At 34.2% G+C, this 19,477-nt stretch overlaps 1 protein-coding gene across 1 annotated transcript in view; it reads left to right on the forward strand.

Annotated features, from left to right (window-relative positions):
- The window catches only part of LOC145295910 (uncharacterized), a 220,837-nt gene that overhangs the window by 186,539 nt on the left and 14,821 nt on the right, over positions 1-19,477 (forward strand). Inside the window, exons 7-10 of the mRNA XM_080141681.1 lie at positions 2,062-2,276; positions 4,667-4,712; positions 13,238-13,374; positions 16,684-16,809. Of these exons, the coding sequence (XP_079997807.1) occupies positions 2,062-2,276; positions 4,667-4,712; positions 13,238-13,374; positions 16,684-16,809 (524 nt within the window). The remainder of the gene's footprint in view (positions 1-2,061; positions 2,277-4,666; positions 4,713-13,237; positions 13,375-16,683; positions 16,810-19,477) is intronic.

Raw genomic sequence — 19,477 nt, forward strand, 5'->3', positions numbered from 1 at the left:
GTTTCTATTTAACCCATAGTTGCGACCCTAACAGGTACTACCACTCCGGGTCAGAGTGGACCTGGGAGCAATGGCAATTAAAGGGTGGCTCCACACTCCCCAAAGCCTGCAAGCTGGGGCCTCACCATCGGATATAGTTTAAGGTCATATCCAGGACCCTAAGCTATTTGGAAATAAGAATGAATTTATATGAGTTTTTGAAGAACCAGAATGTTACTTTCTTTAATTGCAATGCTTGAACATGGTTAGACCAAGTACATTGATGTCAAGGGACTCATATTGAAAATAGTAACATATTGTCTTGTTTTGACAACTATTTATAGGTGATGTTTATAACTTTTTGAACACCATATATATATATATATATATATATATATATATATATATATATACTAGCAAGGAGACCAGACGTTGTCCTGAATTGAATGAGGTTTAACAAATGTTCCACTTTCCCATACTTTTATTGTCTTCGAGATCAGTTTTCAATCAAATCAATTAATTGCCTATTTCCGCAGTGTACCGGGAGAAAGTTTCACTTACTACACAATACATTGTAGCCTACATTACACTGTATATAACCTTCTGTTGATTTTATAAAATTATTCTTAAATAATGGCTTGAGTTAAAGTTTAAAGTGTAAAAGTCAAGTATCATGGTTCAATTGTGCTATAAACAGAAACATTCATTTCAAACGCGCCCCTGTCTTATCAAAGAACCACCCGTTGATTTTATGAAATTATTTTTACATAATTACTTGAATTAAAATTTAACGTACAAAAGTATCATGATCCAATTGGCTCTAAAACCAAACATTGATTTTGAACGTGCCTCTGCCTTATAAAAGAATCTAAAGGCTGGGCCTTTCTGCTTGTGTGGTGATAAAATTTCTCAAATGCACTTGTGATGTTGGGCTGTATAAAAGTGTTAACTTTGATCAAGATCGGACTTTCTTTAATTGGATTGTTTCGATTATCAATACTTACCGGAAACATTCCGATACAAAATTTACATAAGAACACTCCCAGACATATCAAGTACGTTTGTGTAAAGAGATCGGTCCAGTCAATAGGGAACAATCTCTTACAGTTTTAAGTTTCTTTTATTTTTATATATATATAATTTTGTGCTAACATTATTCAGGTATCCAGGTTTCAATTTCAGGAACAATTGTGAGCGCAAAAAAGAAAAAAATAGAAGTAGTAAGCAGGAAAAAGAGGTGGAAAATAAAAAAAAAACGCTCTTATCAGTTGTGACGTCACAGGCGGTCAAAATAATGTCTTTTAAGCGATGTCGTTTACACGAGCTTTGAATGACTTTCAAAAAATGTCAGCGAAAAAAAACGACCCTCCCTGTAGAAAAGTGTCCAGTTGAGGGTGGCGGAATTAATGTTTTTGGCCAATTTTTCGATTTGTCGTCCGAAGCGTCGATCTTCAAAACGATACCGATCTCGTGAAAATCTGTTGCCTCTGTCAAAAGTTTTAGGCAGACATACATACATACATACATACATACATACATTTAAACAGATAGGTGATATTATAGATGATTTATCAGTCCTATCATGAGCAAAATTTTCCAAATCGGAAAATGTTCTTTTTCTTAATTGTTTATCATATATACTTTAATAACACAAAATACATACTAAAATATTCCTTAGTGCTGAGTTGAAACAGCTTTTAGAAATTGAATTCCAAACTAACCTATCCCTGCCCAAGACTTAATTTATCCATCTTTCTCTTAAATTAACTCTTGTCACTTCTTTCCATGTTCTTCTTGATCTTCTCCTACCAACTTAGTCTACGACCTTAACTGTCCTACATCTACTAACTCAAGCACTCTCATCCATTTATTTTTTCAATGTGACCAAACCAACAAAGTCTCTTGTTCTGTTTTCTATATTGTATAGATTTAAAAACAAAAAAACATTATTTTTTACTCCATTTTAATTTTTCCCAGAAGATGCTAACGGCAATATCAATAAAAAAATGAATCTATGTACCACGTTTCTGTTTTTATGTTGTCCATTTCTCATATGAAAATGCGCAGTAATTGTTTTTTCAGCTGAGAGTCGAGATGAAATTGTTCGTGAAGGGGGTATTCCACTACTCATAACAGTTTTACGGGATTGTTATGATATTGACGTGCGTTACTACTGTTTCGGGGCCATTGGAAACATAGCCATCACCCCAGAGAATAGGCAGGCTCTTCTTGAAGCAGATGAGAAATTATTGGTTAACTATTTACTTGTCCTTAATTTGTCATCAGAATCAGAAAAGGTAAGTAAAAATTAATTTTATTAAGTAAAGTAAATGAGAAAATAGATGCGATTAATAAAGGGAGGGTGTGAGGAATAGTTCAAAGATAAAATATTTTTGATTGATTTGTGATGAGCTCATTTACTGTTTGTGTGCTCTCGCTGGACACCTCGTGGGATATAAGGATGCACGTGCCTAGGTGCAATATAAGGATGACTCTAGAATCATTCAGCAGTGGCATCGTAAAACGTGGTGGAATGTGTAAGAAGGAGTCTGTGCAACAAGGCCTCTGCAAAGAAGGTGGGCTCTCTCTACTGTGCTAGAAAGCTACTTACACCTGAAAGTATCCTGTATTTCTATAAGGCCACCATTCGCCCATGTATGAGTATTGTTGTCACATTTAGGCTAGTGCATCAGCTACTTGTCTCTCACTTCTGGACAGGGTCCAAAAGAGAGTCGCCAATCTGATAGGTCCTGAACTGTCATCTAAGCTTCAGCCTCTGTCCCATCGACGAAATGTTGCATCCCTCTGCATGTTCTACAATTATTTTAATGGTGACTGCGCTGATGAATTACAAGCACTTGTACCTCCTCAACATAAATACTCCCAACAAACCCGACAAGCAGCTATATCCCACTCCTACACAGTAGAGATCCTTAGGAGTAAGAAAGCCTTCTACTCCAATAGTTTTTTCCCAGAACTGCTAGACTTTGGAACTCCCTTCCGGAATTCTGCTTTCCCAGCATTACTGACATGTTTAAGTGCAATGTGAACAAATGTCTTGCTGATCATCTCCTTTCATAATGTCCCTGCAACTTATGCCCCCAATAATAGCCCTCTACTTCAAAGTGACACTGTGCCTTGTTTGGGGTGAAAATTGAAAAATAAATAAACTTTTTTTTTAATTACATTAAGAGGAATTGATGCAGCGAATTGAACTCTGCAATTGGCAAGAAGTTCTGACACTGATTTAAAATTTTTTTTTTTTTTTTTTGCCTAACAAGTCATTTCAGCATCATGGCCTTTGATCCGAAGCTTATACCCCTGTTTGATGGCAGTGACTCCAGGCAATCAATTGTGGAATGGTTAGAGAAGGCAGAATCGATATGTCAGTTGAGTGGAGTAAAGCATATAGAGTGCATCATTCCAATGTGATAGTTTGGCGGCGCATATGCTCCGTATCAGCAATTGAGTGATGAGAAAAATGAAAACTTCAATTTTGTGAAGAAAACGTTGTACACAGTTTCTGCTTTTGACCCCTTCACTGCATGGAAGCAATTTGTAGCTCTTCAACCAGGCAAAACAGTCGATGTCTTTTTGTCAGAACTATGCAGACTTGCAGTTTTGTTGGGGGGGGGGGGTCAGAATGGTGCATTTATTGCTGGATTGCCCAAACATACAGAAGAGCTCTTACAAGCGTCTTCTCAAATAGAGGACTTAGATTTGCCATACATGCTAGCACCTCGTGCCATCTTGAAGAACTGCATTGGAGTTATAGAACATGCTGTAGTCGCTGCACAGATGTCACAATGCATACATAGACAGATGTGCCCCCAAGATGCTACAACTGAGATGGGTCCAATATTGTGGTAATTAAGTTATTGTCTCCCGAGATGCAAGACATTTAGAGGTGCTGGTGAACAATCTCAAAAAACACTTGTGCTATTCATGCCAATGGCTGATAAGAGGATAAGAATTAAATAAATAATCAAATTCTACCCAATTTACACCATAAATGATTACTACACTGCCACCTTGCATTTATTAACCCTTATCTTCGAGTGGCTTTTGGGCCTTGATAAGTGGTGACTCCCTTGTAAAAAGTAGAGAAAAAAACCCAGCATCAATCTCATTCTCTAAATTCTTGTAAATGGTGACTGTTTGCATCAATGGAATACTACATCTTAACCAAGTGTTGTCCTCAGGCTGTCAGTTCCAGTCTACATGTTCCCATTGCTTTCTTAATAAGCTGAATGTTTTGTACATGTTCAAATATTCCATTATTCATGCATGAGGGATTCCGTTGCTTTTTTGTAGTCAATCAATTCTATTGCTATATTCCTTTTCTTGTTTTTTTTTGTTTTGTTTTACTTCATTCAAGATTCTTCTTCTTTGTCTTCTTATTCCTCTTTTTCTTCTTATTTTCTCATTGCTACTTAAGATGCATGTATTACGTTGTAATATATTGCCCCTGCCTCAATACATTACAATCATGATTTTATTATTATCAGCATCTTCATTACCATAAAATTTACATCATCATCTCAGCATCATCCTCAGTATACTTTTTATTTTTTTTAAATTAAAATTAATCTCGATGCCCATCATCGTCATTATCATCATCATAGTAACCACTGCCCTGTTATTTTATTGTCTTTTTTACCCTTTATTTCTGCCGTTTATTTTTCAGATTGTCTGCCAGTGTCTGGTTGCGCTACGGAACCTCGCTTCTGATGGTATGTTCACCTCGTTAACATAAAATAAGAATTAACATCTTATAAATGATCAAAACTAAATTGCAGATCCCCCGCCTTTCCCCTGACTCAACATTCCATACTTAATTAATCTTCTGATTGTAACTATTTAAATTTACTGAAAGCTAAAAAGTTATTACTTCTATTTTTAATTTTGCAACCGGTTCTACTGCTCCCAATCATTTGGCCTTTTTAGTCAAGATCAAAGTGTAGTATCTGTTCTTCAGATGCTGCACTTCCATTTCTTGTTCTCTTTCGGTGGAGAATCAATCCTTCACGACTGAGACAATTTTTTTATTTTTATACCTTTTCTCCACTTTAAAAAACCACCCTGGTGTCTAACTCTGTCCCGTGGGGAGGCATAGTAAATAGGTACTGCTCCCAAAGCCATTCCTATGACATTTGAACCATTTCTTATTAAAAATCCAGAGTAGTGTAGCTAACAGAAATAAAATAAAAAATTGCCCAAAAAAACAAATATGCAACCAATAAATGTTACCAAAAGCAAGATAAGCTGCTCTTCTACTGATCTTGATAAGTTCTTTGTGTTTTAACTTATTTTAAAGCGTTTATTACTGAAATAAAGAAAGTGTTCATATTACATTTAAATTTCTGCATGTCAGTACAGATGGAGAAAATGAAGAGCATAAAGTGAATTCTAATTGCAAGCGGTTTGAGGAAAGAAGTTATTAGAGTAGAAAGTTTTCCGGCATCTGCGGACCTATACAGTGAAAGGGTTGGACTTTGTTACTTCTCAGGTTTGTCGGGGGTATTTACATCGAAGGGGTAAAAGTGCAGCAAATTCATCGGAGCACATTGCATGGATGTGCCTGGAAGACATTGTGATGATGAGACAGAGGCTGGAACATAGTAGACAGTATAGGACCTATTAGGTTAAATATACTTTAGTGGGGGATGCCCGTTTCTCTTCCCTGCAACCTCTTTCCCACAGAAAAAACGTTGTGAGCCTATCTCTGCTTTATCGTTATTTTCATGGCAAGTGCTCAGCTGAGCTCCAATCTATGGTCCCTCCTCGCCAAACTTTCATGAAAAACATTCGTCTAGCTGAAACCACTATCAATAATTTCCCACACTTTATCTGTGCTTAAACCTAAATGTAGACTTCATGAAGAAAGCTTCTTTCTTAGAACTGCATGCCTGTGGAACTCTCTTCCGATTGCCTGCTTTCCAGCTGACCATAATCTGATTGTCTTAAAGTTCAATGTAAACAAGTTCTTGGACCGTCCCCCTAAGTAATCCGATTTATAAACTTCCCACTACTTATGTTTACTACAGTATAATCACATTGACTAATGTATACCATTAACCCTTATCCTCGCTCGAATGGCCTATGGGTCTTGATAAGTGGTGATTTCTGTGTAAAAAAATAAAAAAAACTTTTACAAGAGAGAGAGATGGTGTATTAGTCCAGTTGTAGCAACAATAATCCGTGCATTAATTATTATCATCATCATTATTATTATTATTATTATTATTTATTCAATAAATTATATAATATTTCTAAAAGTTTTTTTTCTGTGATTTAATATCCGTTTCCTCATTTCAGTAGTGCTCTATTCTTAATGAAAACATTCATAACTGATGTCAAAATATTAAAATATTAGTAGAGCTCATGGAAATTTCACACAATGCAAAATATATTTAATTAACAAATATGTTTTGATAAATGTCATATTTTTCTGGATACTGCAAAACAATTTTTTTTTTTGTTTTTTTTTTTTGTTTTTTTTTAGAGAAAAACCAATAACACACAGCAAATATGAATTTATTAACATTTCTATGAAAATAGTGCCCAATGTACTTTTAATATAGAACTGATCCAAATGAGATAAATTAATAAATTCTAAAAATTCTCAGAAATTAATTATGTGCTACATAGTTCAATACAAATAATAAAATTGCATTGTAAGAGACAATCTTTAATTTACTCTTTCAGTCCAGCATTTCTTGACAGACAATTTTTTTGTTTTTTTACTTTGTTTCTTTCAAATATTCCCTTTTTTATGTAATGCTTTGCTGACTTCTTTCTTCGGTGAAGGATCGTTGCACATCGAAATTATTAAGAGTTCTTTTCTCACACCATTACAACAATGATAATATATTATAATGATATTCGTAAACGAGGCCACATCAAAGAGAGGTCACTTTCAAAAATTGTATTTGGCTTTTTTCAAAGCGTAACGTATGGACTAACTAAGGAAGGAACAAAAATATTATATGGACTAGCAGGACGGTGGAAATTCCACGGAGGTTGAAAATTTTTAAAACACTTAAATAAAATGAATAAAATAAAACAAATAACGACAAATTTAAAACAGTTTTTTTAGTAAATTCTTTTTTGACCTTTTAAAATTATATCTAGTTCTAATTTTTAGCTAAAAAGAATTAATTTAAAAAATTTACATCTTTCTTAATGAAATTCAACACAACACAATATTTTGTTTTTTCTGAATAATTTCAATATAAATTATAAAGGTACAGATGTCAATTCACTTGCATTTTGTTTTTTGTTAATTTAAAAAAAAAACTATAATAAAAAAAACTTAATTTCCTCTCAAAATGACTTTTTTAAATTATAAAATAAAATAGCTAATTTGAAACCGTAAACAGACAGCCATGTTTTTTTTTTTGTTTTTTTAGAATTTTTGGAGAGGAAATGGCTATAATGATTTTTAATTGATAAAGAGTGACTATAAAGGGAAAGAAATTCGTTTCTCATTAATTAATGTTTGCGATGATAATACGTACGGACAAGTAGATTAATATTTGGATTATTAAAATAATATTAAAAGACGTGAACCATAAAAACATTTGATATTCTATTTTATCAAGATTATCAATGTATGGGTAGAGAATTTTAATTAATTCTCTGAACATCTAAGATTGCTGTATATTGTGTTAGCTATGCACGCATGTAGACAATAAAAGACAGTAAAAATCCGGAGGTGAACAAAAACATTATCTTAAAAAAACTATAACAACTGTAACAGAGACATATACATGACTTAAACGTGTTAGTAAATACATTGTTCCCACGATGATACAAATACTCAAGTAATTCACGAGAAAGCAAAATATTACTGTAATAATATAATGTAATAATAATAATATTACTGTAATAATATAATGTAATAATATAATGTAAATAATATAATGTTAATTTATGAAATATATTCTTACACAGGGTGGAATGATAAAGTTATCGCCCTAAAGGAAACGACACTACAGCTTTATTTTAAAACTTTTATTGAAAAAAATTAATTCAGGTAACTTAATTATGTAGTAGAACTGGCATCTATTCAATGTAGCTGCCTTCTGCCTCAATCACCACCTCCATACGGGTCTGGAACTGGAAGCATACCTTTTCCACAAGCGCCGACAGGAGCTCGGTGAGTATTCGCCGAATGGCGGCAATCAGGCTGGCTTTGATGTTGAGGGAGGTCATGTTGGTGACATTTGATGTATGACCAAAGTAGTCCAGCGGGTTCAGGTCGGAGGAAGAGAGGGGTCAGTGAAAGAAGGGTACAAAGTCGTAGCACTCCTGAAGCCAAGCCTGGGTCTCTTTGGACTTGTGGGGCAGTGCCGAGTCCTGCTGCTACGCCCAGGGTCTGCCAGCGGCCACCTAATTGCACTAGGGGATCACCACACTCTTCAGCACATCCAGATACACTTTGGTGTTGACTTTCAAGCCAACTTTGAAGATGTGAGGTGGCATGATGTGGCCCTCACTTGAAACCACTTTCTGTTGACTTCCATTAAGCCCGTTTTTTATAGAGGGCAAAACAGTTACGACATGGAGATCACTGCTGAAAAGACAAAGCCCATGATGAACAGCAAAATAACTATAGAAAATAAGATTACAGTTCATTGATAAAAACACGAGACAGTGAATCACTTTAAGTACCTTGAAGCAATGCTCAGTGAAATAGATTCAATGAGCAATGTCATAGCAAGACGGCATAGACAGTAGTAGGAATGGCAAAATTACAAGGAAAGACAGAATTTTTAGTTTGTCAACAAATTCTTCGGTACAACAAAATTAAAAAAAAGAAAGATAAGGAACAAGGAAGGATAAAGTGTGTATTAAAAATGGGATCATTTCTACAGACGGACAAACTTGTTAAATACGAGTTTAACATCAAAGGAATTTTCAAAAGAATTAAAATTTGACTGAATTTAAATTTGAACAAAATTAAAGCATATATACACAGTAGCAATATTTTTTCTTTGTTTTAAAAAAATATTTTGTTACTGCTTAAAGTGACTCTATATAATTTTCCAGAAACATTTTAAGTAAGGGGTCAAAAATATAAAACTAAGGAGGTCTTCAGTGCCACTGAAACCATCTTTTCAAGAATCCCAAGCAATCTCGGCCACCTCCTTTTCAGGAGGTCCTGGAGTATTTAGCAAAGGTATGCAAAATATAATATATTGTAGTAGCAAAGCAAACATTAGGAATTGACTATAACTCCCCTCTTTAAGGTCACACATTGTTTTATGCCACAATCTCTGCTTATTGAGAAGCCATTTTTAATAGCGCTATAAGAATTTCCCATTCTAAAATTGTATTATTAATATAACTATATTCCCCTGTTTATAACTGACTCTATAACTGACCCTATAAATTAAATCAACAAAATGGTATTAATATTATTTACATGTTTTAGTCTGCTGGTCTCATCTTGAGTATTATATTCACAACGTTTCAGCCGCTATACTCTACGATCTTCTTCAAGTGCAATTATTCACCATCAGAATGTTTTATTTAACTCTTTATTCATTGCACAGAGGTAGACAATTCTTTGCCCCTTAATTTCATATCAGTTGAATTGTCAAAGTAATTGACCCAGGGGTTGAACTTGCAGTCTTTACTTCCACTCAAAATGGGTTAGAGGATTAAAGTGTTTGATTAAAAAGTGATATTGAGTGAATGTAACGTTTGTGAGTTCAATCCATAATTCACTTGTAGTGATACAACTGCTACAAGAATGTGCTTTTTTTACAAGCGAGTCACCACTTATCAAGGCCAAAGGTCACTTGAGGATAAGGGTTAATGAATGTTAGGCGGTAGTGTAGTAATGGTAATGGTAGAATTTGATTATTTAAGGGGACAGCTCAACAAGAACTTGTTTACATTCGACTTGAAGACTACTATATTGTAGTAAGCCGGAAAGCAGGCCAGCAGGACAGAGTTCTACAAGTGGACAATTCTAGGAAAGAAGCTCTGTTCATAGAACCTGTGTTTAAATTTAGGCACATATAGAGAGTGGGAAAATTGTTGACAGTGGTTGTAGCTAGTCGGGTGTTTTTTGTGAAAGTTTGGCAAGGGGAGATTGGAGCTCAGACGAGCACTTGCCATGAAAATAATGATAGAGCAGAGATTAATCTTTTTGCCACAACTGCAAAGAAATATTCTTTATACTTTCGTGTTCCTAATATCATACAGAATTTCCATGAACAGAGTTCCTTTCAAATAACTTCCTATCTGTGGAACACATTACCATGGAACTACCTCTTTGCAGACTACAACATGATCGTCTTCACACCCAATGTCAACAAATACTCGTCATAATCTGTCCTCATAAGTAAGAATTTTGTTCATTCCGTTCATCAGTTTCAAACCTCTCATAATATTATTCAGCATTTTAACTAACAGTCCGTTCCATCTCTTTAACCTTTATCCAAAGGTGGCTTATGACCACGATAAGTTGTAAAAAGAAAATAACCAAAGGCATAGAAAGCGGAAGTGGAATAATCTATCTCTATGGAATGATGACCGAATAACAAAAAAAAAAAAAAAAAAGATAATATCCATCGATCAAAACAACCTGGTCGGCACTGGAACTTTGTTTCATAGAATACTTTTCAGGGTGACACCGTATTAAATGCAACAATATGTTTGCCACTAGATCTTTATCACATAGTAGACTTCTTTTACAACACTATGAAATATAGAAATATATCAGCCACTTGATTATAATCGTACAGAATACTTTTCTCCAACAACACCATTTTTAATTCCGATTTTTATCGCTTAAAGATCTTAGTGCTTCGAGTGTTGGCGTCCATTATGTCCGCTTTTTATAGAGGGCAAAACAGTTTTGATATGGAGATCAGTGCTGAAAAGACTAAGCTCATGACGAAAAGCAAAAAAAGTCTATAGAAAATAAAAGCACAGTTGAACTCGAGACAGTAAATCACTTTAAGTACCTTGAAGCAATACTGAGTGAAATGGGTTCAAAGACGGACGTCCTAGCAAAAGTGGCAGAGACAGCAGTAGCAATGGCAAAATTACAAGGAAAGACAAAACTATTAATATGTCAACTAAGTTGACGTTTGCTTTAAAAAAAAATCCAAGCAGTTGAAATAAAATGTTTTAGAATGGTAATCGATGTCTCATGTACAGATTACATCACAAATGAAGCATTTTATTTAACTGCCATCCTGCACGGAAAATATTCTGAAGAATGGATAACTGTCGTCAAATAAAGAAAACTTCGATGGTATGAGCATGTGATGAAAGCCAGTCTATGGAACACGATCCTCCAGGGAACATGGCAGGATAGAAGGAAAAGGGGGCAGACAGAGAAAGAGATGAATGGACAACATTCTGTAGTGGATGGAAAAGTGCTTTGCCACACAGGCTCTTGCAACTGACTCACAGAGATGGAGATAACTGATGTGACGTTCAGCATGGCAGCGTCATTACGACTCCGTAGGCTTCAGGGACTCGTGAACCATGAAAGCATGCCGGTCATATGTGATTGATATGTAAAAATACTCTCAATCTAATGTGTACTTGCTCTTTCTCAAATTGAGATTCTATATGTTGAGCAAAGATGGGTTCTTTTATGGTGGCAGTAAGTCAAGACTATTTCCAACACTCGCTCCAGGTTTTGTCTCATCACGTCTACCACAAATGAATAAAAGGTTTAATTTTTTAAAAGTTAAACTCCAACAAATTATACCAAAGAAGGTCAGAGAGTACAGTGATTGATACATTATAGACATCACAACCAAAATGAAGATAACAGTCGGAAACATGTAACTAATAATAATACCCCATCTCAGAAACACAGATGGGGGCTTTAAAAATAATTATTCTTTTTAATTTTGTTGCGAATTCAGTACTTATGCAGAATAAGGACTTTGCTATCGTTGGAATTTTCTAGCCAGTTTATATAAAAAAATCGGAAGTGTTGAATGAAAGTTTCATGACTTTTTTCCTGTGCAGACGTTGGTCAGTTTTTTTTTTTAATGAAAAATATATTTCTGTTATCATGAAGATCATTTAATAAAAATTTAATTGAAAATGCAAACGATATTCTTTTTGTTGTTATGAAGAAAATACAATGAATTGGACAATTTTTATGAAATTTTAAGAAAATTAAAATTCAAGTCCAGAAAAAAAAAACAATCAGTGTAAGATAAATTTCATGAATAAATATTTGTTTTTGAATAACAAACGACTGATAGCAAACAAAAAATTGGGGGGGGGGGGTTATCTGATTTTGAAGTTTTATTTTTTGCTCAAATCAAGATAAATATTTATTTTTTTAATAAAACAATGATAGTAAATAAATGTTTTCATCAATGTCTTTAGCTCTGCAATTTTATTGACTCAGTGCTTCAGTACATTTTGGCGTTTTATGTAAAAGCTACTAGTGCATATTATGAACTGGATTTCTGTAAATATCCGCTCACATTTGCCCGGCACCTAATGTAAACCACCAGAATATGCCAAACAAATATTAAAATCAACAGGAAACAGAAAATAACAATATTCCTTGAATATGAATTACAATTTTTAAAAAATGGAAAAACAAATAAAATATAACAACAACCTCCCTTAAGTTGTACAAATAAATATTGTTTTGTTTTGTTTTTGTGAAAATAAATAGAAACTTTTTTTTTTCTCACAAAACAAAATTTGGTGGGGAAGGGAAAGTGATGGCATAAAGTTAGGGTTAGTTCCTCCAATCGGTAATGGTATGTTCCGAGCCCACCCTACATTTTCTTCTTCAGATTTTTTTTTTCTTTTGTGTGTGGCCATATCCGGCACCTTGTTTCAGATGCTATCAGTTTGTTCTGTTGACAGTACTCTACAAATCGCTCTGGCGTCTCTACTAACTTGTCCAGCATAGTTAATTAATTGCTGATTGCTTCTCTATGATTTAAAATTAATAACTAAAAACGTTTTTTTTTTCCTTTTCTTCCAATTTATCAAAAGCTGTCTGCTCAGCTTCTTATAGATTAATCACGCTTGTTGTCACATTCTGATTGGCTGATCAACTTGACCAGCGCTCGGTATATTTTAGCAGTTTGCATAAGTTTCCAGTCCAGTTCTACTGGACATTTACGAGCATCCAGTTTGCAATATGCACTAGAACCACATAAACTACCTGGAAAATTCTGACAATAGCATGGTCCGTATTCTGTATGAGTACTGTAAATTTATGTTTTAACAATTATCTTTGCATCTTCAGCTGCCAACCAAGAAGAATTGGCTGTTGGTGGTGCTGTCGGCAAGATTCATGAAATCATCAAATCCACAGAAAATAAAGAAATTCTCACGATGGCTCTTGGATGTCTGCGTAACCTGTCTGCTCACGATGGCAACCAGGTAAATGAAAATTTGTAAATTGCTTTCATTTCATGCTTTGTTGCTGTTTCGTATTAACCCTATAACCCCTCAGACTCATCGCACTCAACTACAATGCGATACATGATTTTTTTTTTATATGTTAGGCTGGTGCAAAAGTTTTTATGGATTTAAAATTTCATCTTGAAAATGAAAAACTGTTTTTGAAAATCTTTATTCATAACAATAAAGACCTCTGCTATCTATAACTTGATTTATACGGCATAATCACGTTGACACACCGGTTCTCATTAGATCACCAAAGTTAAGAAACATTGAGCCTGGCTAGTACCAGATGGGTAATCAATTTGGAAATTCTAGGTGCTGTATATGTTCTCTGCTTATCTCGGCATTAGTTCCAGTTGTCTTGAACCCCCACTTGCCTCTGGTATTTAACAACGCCAACTCAGGAGAGATGTGGTTAGAGATTGTGCAGCTCTTGCTATAAAAATTCCACGCACAGGCATCCTTACAGTGAGTACCCATAGTCTGTCAAGACTGAAGGAAGCTACCATAACTTCATTCAATCTGTCAACGAGCTTATAAATGCTTCGATTGTAAAATTTGTTAGGTTTTGATATAAAATATGAATTTAACTCGTGTTAATCTCCTCTCATGATGTTAACCTAAGGCCATGTAAATAAATTTACAATCATCGAAATAATGATAGTTGGGGTGCTAGGCCAGGAGAATATGCAAGATACAGCAAGATTTCTCAAACAAATTCTCCAAGGAAATCTTTGGTTAATAGTGCTGTGTGAGGACGAGTATTATAATAATGGAAGATGACTCCCTTTCTGTTGAAGAAGGCTGTGTTCTGTGATGTTGATATCAGGTCGGTGCTAAAGTTTCTGCCGATTTAAAATTTCATTTGGAAAATAGTAAACCTGATTTTGAAAATCTTTATTCATAACAGAAACGATCTTTGCTTTCTATAACTTGATTCAATCTGTCAACAAGCTTATAAATGCCTCGCTTGTAACATTCTTTAGGTTTTGACGTGAAATATGTCTATGAGGAATTAACCATGATTTCATCTACGGTATCAATACAAGAAGAAGAAGAAGAAGAAGAAGAAGAAGAAGAAGAAGATCCTTGGAATACATGAAGAGTCTCTAACCAGATCGGTCTCATATTGTCAACCAAGCTTCATTGCAACACTGTTGCATTCCTGTAGTTGTTTTACAAGTACTTCCACGGAATGTGCTACAATGAACTTAAAGCACTTGGACTCAATGTAAATACTAATGTGATATTAACCTAAATGATTTTTAATTCTACCAAATAAGTGATAATCTGGAGGATCTAAGTCAAGAAAATATACAGGATGGAGCAAGATTTCGCAACCAAATTCTCGTAGGAAATCTTTGATCAAAAGTGCTGTGTAAGGACGCGCATGATATGATGAAAGATGGCCCCCCCCCCACCGCCTTTTTTTTTTTTTTGACTCGAGAAGGTCGTTTTTGAATCAACATGTGTGAGAACATCACAGAAAAATATGAATGATGCTTTAATAATCTGAAAAAAGTTATAAATTAATCATGGTGATATGTTTAAAGTAATAACAATATGGGATAAAATAAATTACGATTTCAAATGCCCCATTCTACAAACTGGCAAAAATGTTTGCATCGACTTGATGTGCAGTGCACATACACGCACACGCATGCGCGCACTCACACACGATAATATTATTGAAATAGATATCAACAATACATTATTTCTCTATGTTTGAGTCATCATCAAAATGGCCGAGGAGATTAAAGTGTTATTTCCTTCCTCCCCACCGCAGGAAGATGTGATACAAGGTTAGAAAGGTTGAGCAAGTCAAGCCAGCGCCTTTAAAGGAGAAGCACTCTGACCATTTAAAAATTGACTGGGCAGCCTTGTCACCATTCTCCCCAGTAGGGGCGCCTGCGATAATAAGCAATAAACTTATTCCACCTGAAAAACGGAAGGCACTTCCTAAGACTGCATAGGACGTTCTTCAGTCTACAAAGAAAAGGCCATTACAAAAATAATTTTTTATTTATTTATTTTTTTTACATAGGCGTCACCACTTATCAAGACCGATAGGCCACTCAAGGATAAGGGTTAAAGAGTGTAGAGTAGAGTAGTCAAAAGGACAATATAGTAATCGATAGTAATGGAAGTTCGGTAAATTTGTTAACTTAAGTGGAACGGCTCATCAGAAACTTGTTCACGTTGGACTTGAAGACAACCATATTATAGACAGCTGGATTCTGGAAAGCAGGAAAACGGAAGACAATTCCACAGGCGTGCAGTTCTAAGAAAGAAGCTTTGATCATGGAATCTAATTTAGGCACAGATAAAGAGTGGGGGGAATTATTGATAGTGTTTTCATTTTTTTAATAATCTTTTCTTTTATTTTTTTTTTGACACTTTCGGTGGCATACATTCTAATCATAGAAGAATTCGTAATTGTTTTTTTTCCACATCAGCCACGTGACACACATCAGATCGGACTTTAGTACAATCGTCAATGAAATCAGAAGTACAAGAGCTACTACGCCCGAATATAAGAGCACCAACAAACCGAGAGAAAAAAAAGAAAGAAAATTACAGTTTTCTTCTATGATAAGGGTGTATTTCACTGAGAATCTCAGAAAATAAAAAAATGATTTTTCATTTAAAAAATTCTGCTTGGTTTTCTAAAATTTTCAAATTTAACTTTACAAAAAATGCTTTCAAAAGATGTAACTAAATCATGCATGCTTTCAGATTATACGAAAATACTTGAATTTATTTTTATATCTTTTTTACGTCAGGCAAGTTTTCTCTTTTAGAAACAACCGTAAACGATGTAAAGATAGAAGCTTGGTTTTAGATGCGTTAAAAGTAACCAGTCACTCTTTTCCCCATTGTACAACGTGATCAAGATCAGAGGAGAGAGAATCGGAATTTTAGAAACAACCATCCCCAGACTTGATAACACCAACAAAATGACTAAAAAAAAAAAAATTAGCGAAGTATTCTTTTATGAGGTCACCGAAATTCCCAGAAAAATAAAATAACTATTTTTCATTGCAAAAAAAAAAAAAAAAAAAAATTTAGCGAAGTATTCTTTTATGAGGTCACCGAAATTCCCAGAAAAAATAAAATAACTATTTTTCATTGCAAAAAAAAAAAAAAAAAAAAAAAAAAATTGTACAGTATTTCTTGGTTTTCTAAAATTTTAAAATTTAACTTTATGAAATAAATTCTTCTCTCGTGTTTGCTTTCAGATTATCTTAAAAATATTTGAATTCTTTTATTTTCATATTATTCCAGATAATGTTTATATCTGAAGAATTTCTTGAGGACCTTGGTGATATTCTATCCGACAATAGTAACCCTGAAGCCCAAAGACATTCTGCTGCCGTTATCAGGAATCTTGTTGATGGAGATTTTATACAGGTGAAAATAGTGAACCTTTTATTATTTCATAATAATTTAATTTTTAATTCTGAAAGCTTATATATATATATATATATATATATGAAAAAAGTCTCTATTCCATATTTCAAGATGTTAACCATCTTACGGTTTATTTCCTTAAGTACATTGAAATGCACAATTCTTGACAGCACCTGTTTTGTAGCGCAAAATCATTCATGCAATTATTATACCAATTTTTGTATGGCGTAATAAAATGAAAAAAGATAATTACAATTTTTCTCCTAATTTTCGGATTTTGTAATCATTATTATATGCCTTTATTTTCTTTTAAAATTGATAAGTGCTGTTTCTTCTGATGAGTTAAGGGCGAAATAAATTCATTGATTGACATAATAATTACATGAATGCTTTTCCGCTATGAAACGGGTACTGTCAAGAATTGTGCATGTCAACATACTGAAGGAAGTAAACGATAAGATGGTCAACCTCTCGAAATTTGGAATATAGACTTTTGTCACTTCTTTGTTATATGCTTTGTACTTACATCGATCTTCTTAAATTAAAAGATTAATATAAAAAAGGTGAAATATAATTGAATAAACATATTTTCCCATCCCAAAAACCTCTGTCCTTGATGGAGAGGAGGCTAAAACTTGCTGCTATGGCTTCAAATGATCTGAAATAACAGCAAGGGGAGACTTGATTCCAAATATTTCTCATATGTTATATCTCCCCTTTTTGGTTTTCCTTACATAAAGTAAATTTCACAATGTACAAGGATAATTGGATACTGAAGATATTCAAGAGAGGAGATATATGAGAAATATTTGGAATCAAGTCTCTCCTTGCTGTTATTTCAGATCATCTGAAAACAAGCTACTTAATAAAAGTCAGATGTAATTAGTATCATAATTGTTATAGCTAAACAACTTTAGCCTGACTAGTTTTCATCATATCACCAAAGTTAAACAATATTGAGCCTGTCCAGTTCCATCAGATTAGTAATCATTTGAGAATAGCAAGTGCTGTAAGCAAACCTCCAATCCAGAAGTATAAATAGTCTTGCTAGGAGTATAACCGTGATAGTGTAGCGACTGGTCAATAGAATGGTATCGTTCTACTTAACATAGTAAGCACCAAAACTATGACTCTTCCGACTGAGAAAGTAACATTATTAGTTTATTCGAACTACTCATTTTGAGTGTCATTCTCACATTTCAGCCAATGTACCCACTTACCTTCTTCAGGTGTAACTTGTCAAACTTTGTAATGTACATGGAATTTTTAACGCAACACTTCCATCATCCCATATATATATAAATGGAAATTCTGAATTAAATTATGTAGAATTACAACAAAATTTATTGTTTGACAAAGAAGTACAAATAATTATTAAAGTTTTTTCCTTAACCCATTTTAATTAATGGCTTATCTCGTTGGAAGAAATGTTCTTAGCGAAATAGATGTGGGTAATTATGAATGTTGCTTATATGCACATGAATTGAAAATTAAAATTGAAATGATGGTGTAAAAAGGATACTCAAAGTTGAAATAATAAGGATCAATGAACAGTTGTAAAATGCAATGAATAGTGGTATATTCTAGAATGAATTGCGTTTTTTTAATAACATATTCCAAGCTGGAAGTAAAATCCAGATCATGTGTATTTGATAATTTATTATTTTCAATGTAGTAGAATCTCTTGTAGCGGACTGGTAGTAAATTATATATATCCCCCAGCCATACAAGATAAGAAAAATGAATTGAATTGAGAAAGAAATGAACAAAGCGTTAAATTGAAATAAACGAACTAGAATTTATTTCATGAAGAAGCAAATAAGAGAAAGGGTACAGCACGTGTTTAGTTTAGCGTGCGTCTCTCGCTGTTAGCTGGTGAGAGGGAAAGTCTATTGTTGTAGAGAGAGAGGGTGAGAAAGTCAATCCAGGCCATAGAGAGAGAAAACGTGTAAGGTGTACGTACTGTCAGTTGGCTCTTGCCCCACACATAGTAGCAGGGGACATGAAGCGCGCCCCGAAGGGAGCGGTAGGACTGTCGACCGCTCAGGTCGGGAGCCGAATCGAAAAGAAGGAAACAGCTCAGGTCTCTTGCTTTTGTAGTTGTTTCCGGTGTCCTTTGCGCATGTGTGGATTTCCTTTAAAGGGAAGTGACATTGCCCATGTGTGCATACGTGTGCATATATGTGTGTATGTTAGCATGTGTGTGTATGCACATGAATATGAGTGTATGTATGTGAACATGAATTTATGTACGTGTGTGTAGGTGCGCATGTATGTTTGTGTGCGCATATGTGTATGACAAGAAAAATAGTTTTAAATGTGAACGCGTGTGCATGTGTGCGACTAGAAAAGGCTTGCACACCTTTGAAAAGTCCTTTAAATAACTCGATATTTGTGTGCTTGACATCATCTTATAAATATTGATACCAATATTTATTTGGACTTTATTTCACAGTAATCTGTAATCCTCCGACATTTTAGTATTGCATTTAAATATATATATATATATATATATATTCATCAAAGTCAAAAACGTTCACGACTACAGTAAATTTCTTTTTACACTTGAGCAGAACGTTTGAACATTGGCCCACTAAATGGAAAAACCCGATTGCAAGAGAAACAAACAGGAATTATCCAAACAAGAATAAAACGTATGTGTGTGTGT

This window comes from Euprymna scolopes, chromosome 16 (genome assembly GCF_053919585.1).
Source record: "Euprymna scolopes isolate OS-2025 chromosome 16, ASM5391958v1, whole genome shotgun sequence".
NCBI classification, from domain to species: domain Eukaryota; kingdom Metazoa; phylum Mollusca; class Cephalopoda; order Sepiida; family Sepiolidae; genus Euprymna; species Euprymna scolopes.